The sequence below is a fragment of the Acanthisitta chloris genome, unplaced genomic scaffold (assembly GCF_000695815.1).
Source record: "Acanthisitta chloris isolate BGI_N310 unplaced genomic scaffold, ASM69581v1 scaffold2724, whole genome shotgun sequence".
NCBI lineage: Eukaryota > Metazoa > Chordata > Aves > Passeriformes > Acanthisittidae > Acanthisitta > Acanthisitta chloris.
The window spans coordinates 116,635-125,297 of record NW_008667497.1 but is presented as its reverse complement, the minus strand read 5'-3'; the positions used below and the strand labels follow the sequence as shown (position 1 = coordinate 125,297).

General features: G+C 35.1%; 1 protein-coding gene across 1 annotated transcript in view; it reads left to right on the top strand.

Annotated features, from left to right (window-relative positions):
- Positions 1-247: 247 nt before the first annotated feature.
- The window catches only part of ME1 (malic enzyme 1, NADP(+)-dependent, cytosolic), a 118,909-nt gene continuing 110,493 nt past the window's right edge, over positions 248-8,663 (top strand). The window contains 2 exon segments of the mRNA XM_009072510.1: positions 248-378; positions 7,689-7,838. Of these exon segments, the coding sequence (XP_009070758.1) occupies positions 248-378; positions 7,689-7,838 (281 nt within the window).

The following is an 8,663-nucleotide window of genomic DNA, read 5'->3' as shown; positions in this document are numbered from 1 at the left end:
TTTCCAGGTAATAACCTTGTAGTGTCAGGAGACCTTAACTCATTCTGAATCTCTTATGAATCAATAAAAACTTTTTCCAAAATAATTGCATAAATTTTAAGTCTGTTTTTAATATTAAATTTTTTTTCTGGTGCTGGCTGTGCTGCAATGTGCTGCAATGTGCTGCAATTTGCTGCAGAATCTTCTTAAATGGAATATCTCTCATACATATGTATACATGGGTTTTGTTTTTGTTTTTTTTCAGGGCATGGCTTTTACCTTGGAGGAGAGGCAACAGTTGAATATTCATGGCTTATTGCCACCTTGCTTTCTTGGACAAGATACTCAAGTTTATACAATCCTTCAGAATTTTGAAAGGCTGACATCTGACCTGGACAGGTAAAGTATGGCTATAGAACTTTATCCTAGTTATCAAACCATAGGTCCTTTACTTTTTTTTTTAATGGTAGTACAGATGAAATTTTGGTGTTTTGTTGGTTTTTTTTCCAAGCTATGTTGGTTGATTAATGGGAATCATTAAGTTAAATATATACTTCTGATAGAATGTTTTTCTCAAAAAATCAACTCCTAATTTAAAATTGTAATGTTCCAGAGCTGTTCACACAACATTCAATAACCAATTGATGCAAAGGTCATCAGAAGCAAATGAACTCGTATGAAACTAAAAGTCAGTAATGTCTTTACATGCATATAGATACATATGTACTAAACCATAAAATTTATAAAATATTATAAAATTAATATGCCATAGACTGTTGTTATGTCTGGGTTTTTTTCTAAGAAAAAAACTGGAGAGGTCTTTAAACACTGAGTACTAAAATGTGGGGTTTTTTTCCTAAAATATCCTATTTTTTTTGCCACAGAACAAAAAACACCCTTCATTTTTTTTCTCCTATGCCATGATTTTCTCTGTTGTGGGTTGTCTCGTTATCTGGCTTTTAGTTACCCATCTGTTGGTGGCAAGGCTCTTTTCTAATTTAAAGTTGTCACAACCTTTGTTATTTTATGGAGCCTTCCTTGTAAGTGAAGACCTCATGATTGTAGTGGCTTTTCTAGCTTAATTATTCTCCAGGTCTCTCAGGGCAGACATTATCAGTTACCACAGAGTGGTAGCTTCCCAGACTAGAATGTTTATTAGTCTGAGGTCCCTGTGTGTAGGAAAGCATAAAATTTCCTGGAGACCCTTATTACAACAACTGATGTTACCATAGGAGAAAACTTTCTCTGTCCTTCTGTCCTCATCTCCTCCTCAACTCTGCCTTGAAGTAGTCCCTTCATGGCCAGTCCCTTCATAGCCATGTTGGATGAAGCCTTGAGCAACCTGGTCTAGTGGGGAGATGTCCCTGCCCACGGCAGGGGGGTGGGACTAGATCATCTATAAGGTCCATTCCAACCCCTAAAATGCTATGATTCTGTGATTCTATGATACAGCTCTTTGTCTCGTATGTTTCAGGACATCTACGACTTTAAGGCAAATTTCAGTTGCTTGTTTCTACTGGAATTGCTAGAATTTCTACTCACCTATTAACTTAAGAATGAGAAGAAAAAAGGTCTTTAATCCATTGCTGTATGTGTTTCTTAACTAGGAATGAAATTTTTCACCTACTTCAGGTCGTAGGTGAAAAGCAGTTGTGTTTCCCAGAATTGAATTTTCAAGTCTGTTGAATGTTTTGCAATTGGATGTTACAGGTCTAGCTATGAAACAGTCAAAAGGGGGGTAGCAAATCTCAGTCTTTTATTAATTTTAGCAAAAAATGTGGATATTTAAATGGCCTTTTGCCAAAAGGAAAAATTTCTGCAGAAAAGGGGAAAACAAGATACAGTCTCTCAGTTTTAAATGACAGTGTATTAAAACATTGAATGCTATGCCACTTGAACTGCAATAAACCACTGTATGCTGCAGTTTTGATCACCATGGGAATCATGAAATAAAAATAACTGTTTCCAAGTATTGTGGGAATACTTTGCAGAATACTTGCTTTATCATGTTAAAGGAAAGAAAAGAAAAATCTGCCTGTCTTGAGGGTGAGGGAAGAAAGAATTTTTTATTTTAAAGTACATTAATGATGTTATAATAATGACGACTTATGATAGACATAAATAATGCATAAATAAATATAAATAGATATCATATATTTACAAGTATATGTCAATAAAAGTTTTTCCAGAAGCCATTTGCTTCAGATAGTATTTTTTCAAATCTGTCTTTGTTAAGCTTATATCTCTTAATACTTAACTAAAACAAACCAAAGATTTACTGAAGAAAAACTCATTATTTCTGAGCTATGATTCTTTTGCATTTTCTTCCTTCCACATAAATAGTTGGGTAAGGAAGATATTTGTTTCCTGCTCCTGTGACCAGATATCCTTAAAACAGAAGTGCTAACACCACATTGTTACATCCATGTGTCTTGAGCATTTGTCTGTAGCTTGTGATTTTATAAAGCCAGTTTTTATTATAATGTCTGTTATAGTATAAAGGTTACATTGTACTCTGCAGCTTTGCAGGACAAATTTATGATTGTTAATATGGTTTTCATGATGTACCTGAGCTGACAAAACTAGCAAGTTTTTGGTTCATAGAAATTACTAGAAACTATTACGAGTTAGGCTTTTTCCTCACTAATGTGTTCACTAGTCAAAATACTTCATTTAAGATTTTAGTAATTAACATACAAAAAAATGAAAAGCTCTGTTTGTTTCCCAGGCTTATTCTGTGGCATGTGGCAGTAGTATTTTCTCAACCATAATTTTTGGTCCAGGTATTCTGTGCTGGGATCTCCATCCTTAGCAAATATTCAAAACTCAACTGAACATGATTGTAGACAACCTGCTCTAGTTGACTCTGCTTTGAACAGGGGATCTCTAGAGGAGATCTCCAGAAGTTCCTTCCAACCTCAGCTAGTGTACACTTTCCTAATGCAAGATTTCAGGGGTAACTTTGGATCAATGCAAATTTGTGTAAATTAAATCAGGTTGGCCCTTAAGCATGTAAAATTATATAAATCCACAAGTCCTTCCCAAATGAAATTGTTTCTTTAAGAAATTTATATTCTATGTGAACATCCAGCAGTCATAAATTGACTATTCATGTCATGCTGTGCTTTGATAAAAACATATTTTCCTCATATATTATTGTGGCATAAGATTGCTGTGGTGCTTTCTCCATTTTTTAGCAAAATAAAATCATTTGTGTTATGTGTGTAGGTCTAAATTTAAGACCACTGAAGGAAAGACTTGGCAACATTTGCATACAGAAGCTGCTTCCTTTGAAGACTGTCAACCGTGACATCTTGGGCTCCTTTGCAGAGATAAAATGCTTGTGTGAATTGAGTGTGCAAAAGGTTGCACATGCAAAATCTGATTTGCAGCTGTGTTTATAAGTCAGGTGTCTGATGATTTTATTGGAGTATGTCACTAGAGACCCTGAGAACATGTGCATCACACGTGTGTGAGCTCAGTCTTTCGAGGCAAACTCTGCTCTCCTATGTTTATACTTGTATCAAAGAGTTTGAAAGAGAAGAGTGACTGATCCTGTTGCAGTTACTCCTTAAATAGCTTCACTGATGGAGAATGCCAGAAGACATAGACTATTTTAACTGGAACTCAGAAGGAAACCTCAAATGCTCCCCATACAGGCAGGTGCTCAAGGACTACCCTGTGTAAGAGCATGCAGATGTTGTCTTCTACTGAGTGTAAATGGGCTAATTCTAGAAAATAAAAATCCACATTGCTTGCAGTATGCATCTGATATAGCCTTTGCTCCCATAGAAACAGCAAATGAAAAGAGATAGAGAGAAGCTTTTGTTTTCCTTCTAGAGCCTGGATTTGACAGTGGGTATATACCTGTGCATTTTATGTCCAAACACAAAAGATTAAATACAAGCATTTAGATATTGCAGAGCTGGAAGCTGTTGATTACCTTAGACAGAAGGGTATTGTCTGATGAAACATAAATGCTGTATATGACAGCATCTTACATTGGCAGGATTGTAGCTTGCCCTGGTTTTGATTGGACAGAGGGTGCTTTTAAATTCGTATAGCTAAGTTGATAGATAGTACCATGGCATGACATGTTTTGGCACGGCTGAAACTCCTTTGCTGACTTGCAGCATGGAATTGCTGTATTCTGAAATACTAAGAGTTCATACACAAAGTGAATGTGAAACAGCAGCAAATATATTGCCTGGTATGCTTGGCTAAAAGAAACCAATAAGAAGAAATAATTCTGTTCCTCCAAATTAATTTGGAAAAGCTGTGATGGATTCTGCATTTAATTTAATCTTGTTTTTTAACCCCTATGTATTCCTAATTGTCTTTCTTCTTGCTCTGTATTGACACTGAAATTGTTGTCCCAGACACAGCCACATCTCCTGTTTGGGCTTTTCTTTCTTGAATCACACAGGTAAAATGTTGTACTGGATGTGTGAACATTAGGGGAAATGCCATCAAATCACTTGCACAGAGAATTATGTGTTATTTTGATTTTTTTTCTGCAAGTTCTCTGTCTTTAATAGCATTTCTATATGATATTGACAATGCAAAGTAATGGAGCTAAATATATTACACATGTTAAAAATAATAGCTTTTCCTCTCACCTTCCTTTGTTTGCTCTCATATTTCCATATTACCTTGTAGAATGCATGCCAGTTATAGCTGGGCCAGATAGCCTAAGAAATCATCAGAAATTTTCCAGTAGTTGGATCAGTTTTCTTTTGGGTTTTGGACGATATCTGGTTTATATCCTTTTGTTGCTACTGTATTTCATCCCCTTCATAATAGACTAGTGTGAAAAGTTCTTAGGTGAAGTAAAGGCAAGGGAGAAAAGTGACATACTGAAATTTGAATGCTTGGCAGTTCCCTCTCTCTGACTTGCCAGGTTTTGGTTTTCATCCTCTGATTTCTTCCCTGAAATCTTCAGTCAAGACTCCTTGTCTGAGGACGTATAATGTTTTTCTCCTTTTTATAGCACAAATGATTCTTCTCAGTGTTTCATTGCTTGTTTTTGCTATGTGTTCAATTAAATCTGGGTTTCAGTGAAAGATTCCATGAAATACTGCATTTTAAATATCTTTTAAAAAAATGCAGTGCTGAAAACCACTTCATACTTTTAATTGTGTAGATTACTTCAATGCTGCTATAAGATTCATACTTGTTGTCTAATGCATTATAACCAACACCACATTGAGGATGAAGGATTTTTGGGTTTCCCCTTAGAAAGAATTTTTGAGAAAGTTGATACCCTTAACTAAGCAAGTTACTATGCTGGGAAAGAAGAGATATACCTGCCACTGAAAAGTAACCTTCTGGTAAAAATTGCACTTCTCTATAGATGTTTTTCACTTTGTAATAATACTTCTTACACTGTTATGGCTATGATCAAGTATATAGTATTTGAAAATATGATCACAGAACCACAGAATGGGTAAGGTTGGAATAAATAGTATGAAGTTACTGTCTTTGCCACTTCATTAGCATATCCTGAATATAAAAGTGGCATGATAAATGCAAATAAGAAAATAAATCAGCAGTTTAATGCTATAGGATGGTAAAAACAAACTAGAGAGTTTTACCTAACAGTTTTTTGGTTTGAAGCCTTTGAGGAAGATTTTTGCTAAACTTTTCTTTTGGTAAAATATTTCTTTACCTCATTTAAACATCTTGGCCTGGTCTGAGTCACAAGAAAGGATAGTGAAAAGGTATTTTAAAGTCTTAAGTAGCCATATCTCATTTTAAATGAAAGTGATAAAAAAAGTAAAATACTGGCAATTGCTTCAAAACTGTGCATGGTGCTTGCAGTCTCCAGTGTAGAGCAGAGCAGAGGACTCATGATATTCTCTAACATCCCCTTAAATAGTTTCTGGAAACAAAGTTAATGTCTTCAGATATCTTCACAACTATGTGTGAGTGAACTTGTATGTCAAGATAAATGTTGGGATAGTCATCCTCAGGAGAAAGGTTTTAATAAAGGAAATGCTTCAAGAAGTCGAGGATATTGAAAGATATGCTATATCATCATGAAATACTGGGAAAATGAAAGGCTAGTAGGAATATGTAATAATATGAAAGAAAATTAGTATGTGTATATATTTGTAGCTGAGAACTATGACAGCAGGATATAATTTAACCTTGGAGAACATTCAAAGCTAATGTGTATGATGGAAGGTGGTTCAGATTGCCTCATGATGATGGTATTTAGAGTATATCTTCAATTTTTTTGTTTCTAGTTCTAGTCTGTTTAGGGTCTAAAATACCCTTCACGACACAAGGGAAGGGACACTTTTCCCTCACTTCTGTCACCTCAATACAGTCTCCAAATACCAAACTGGCTGCACCAGTCTTGCTTATAGTGCTCACTAAAGGTTTATATAGCAGATCACAAAAGAAGTGCTTCCTTGATATACATGGATATAAAGCTAAGCTGGAATGAAACAAATTCAGTTTTAATAAGTTATTCTTTGTTAGTTACCTGACTATATGTCTTCCTAAAGAATGAATTAGATTTTCTTGGTGTTTGTGGTGCATGAGTGTGCTGAAGGAAAAGTTCATGTGAGTAATATTTAAGCACACAAACCTCCAGGCTTTTGGAATGAATGTGTTGTATATATGTCCTCAACACTTGTGTAATAAAATGATGAGTGTATTAAACTTTTTGAGTGTAAGTAAGTAACCCACTGTAAATTTAAAAACCCCAACTTGCAGAAATTGTATACATAAATTAAGTTAAAGATTTTATGTAAGCCTGTCTGTGCCAAGAGTACTTAATTTTTATAGGAACACTTAACAGTACTAAAACTAGAGAATGGAGAAGTGAGGTTTAGTATAATCAAATTATTAATATGAGGTGTTCACAAAATGTCCCTAGTCATGTCATACCTATGTGAACTGGTATAACTTGAAGCCACTCATGGAGTCATATCATCTGTTATACTCAGCACTGGGATTTGGCTTCCTGTTTGGGATCTTGGAGCAGTAATGTATTTATTCAACATTAGAGTGATGGTAGTCAAAAGTAGATTAAACTAAACATGAACTTTTTTCTTCTCTCATTTCTCTGGGTTTTTTTTTTCCTCATTGGTTTTCTTTTTAAATAAATAGAGATTTTTTTTCAAAATTGATTTCCATTAGGAGATTAGGAACATTGCAGATTTCATTACAAACGTAGACTTCAGGGGCTAAAGGTCGTATGTGTATGCTTTGTTTCTGAAAGCTTTGTCCCACAGTATTTATTTGAAGCATTAGTCTGGATTTAAGATAAATTTCTGTTGAGGCAAGAGCACGCACAGCTTAACGTTTTTAGTTTTCTTTTCTTTGGGCAAGTAAGCTTGTTTAAGGTCTATTTAATGATGGTCTCATTTCAAATGGAACAAGTAATGTGTACAGATAAGGCTGTGACAGACCAAATCCTCAGTTGTAGCTCAGTGTTTTACACCCGGAGGGATTTGCTTTCTGAGTATGTAGAGTTTGTCAACTTTGTGATGGTTTCAGTGTCTCTGTCTCAACCAGTTTGTTATCCTTTGTGGCTGAACCATTTGTGCTATTAAGAAAAGAAGGAATCTAAATACTTTTCACAAGAAAGAGACTGTTATAGAACAAACATAACTTTAATTGTCTAATCACCTCTCTATTTCTAAATCTATTTTATATGTTCCCTTGATGTCTGTCTAATTATATGTAATTCTCCACAGATACATTCTACTAATGAGTCTTCAGGATCGAAATGAAAAGCTTTTCTACAAAGTGCTGTCTTCTGACATTGAAAAGTTCATGCCTATTGTTTATACTCCCACTGTGGGACTGGCTTGCCAACACTATGGTTTAGCATTCCGGAGGCCAAGGTATGTAAGTTTATACGTCAAATAAAAGCAATTGTATCTTATTTTCCTCTTGGCAGATTTCTGCAGGGTTTTTCTAACATAGCTGAATGTAAGCCAAAACTGCAATAATTGAGATAATTGATGCTACACTTTTGGTCTACATTAAACAATAATTTGTATTGCATTAAGAGGGCAAGTGATTGGTTTAATTGCATTAAAACGTGAGTATATTTTTAATTGTATTAATTGACTAGTTTAGACTCCTAGTTACATGTTACAAGACTAGAGAAGAATGAATTGTTAGTCTTAGATTTGTCTTAGCAACCTGAAGAGCATAGACTTTTACCCATATAAATATTTACATGATAGGTATTTTACACACACACACACAAACACACATATACATAAATAATACATGTGCAAACTAAGGATGCATTATATATGTACCTCCAGACATCTTAAAACGACTCAATAATCATCAAGACATCTGTCTCACTGCTTAATAAGTTGCTTCATAGGTTGGTTACTGGAGTGCTTTAATGTTGTTTAGAGTATGTGTATTTATGGAGTGATGAGGAAATGGTATGAAAGGATAGATCCTTCTGTTCCACCCTGCCCCTTGAACATCAGCTCACAGAGGCTGAGATTTATGGCAGTTGCTGTTTGAGAACCTTGTGTATATCACTGCCTTCAAGTGCAAACTGGAACAACACTTTGGAGCCTTCTGTAGAATTTTCTGGCAAAGGAAGAGATAAATGAGCTGCATGTGCATAGCTCTGTTAACAGAAATGGGTTTTTTGCAGTCAAGGCATTGGTCGTAAACAAGAAGCCTGCAAGATTTAAGGG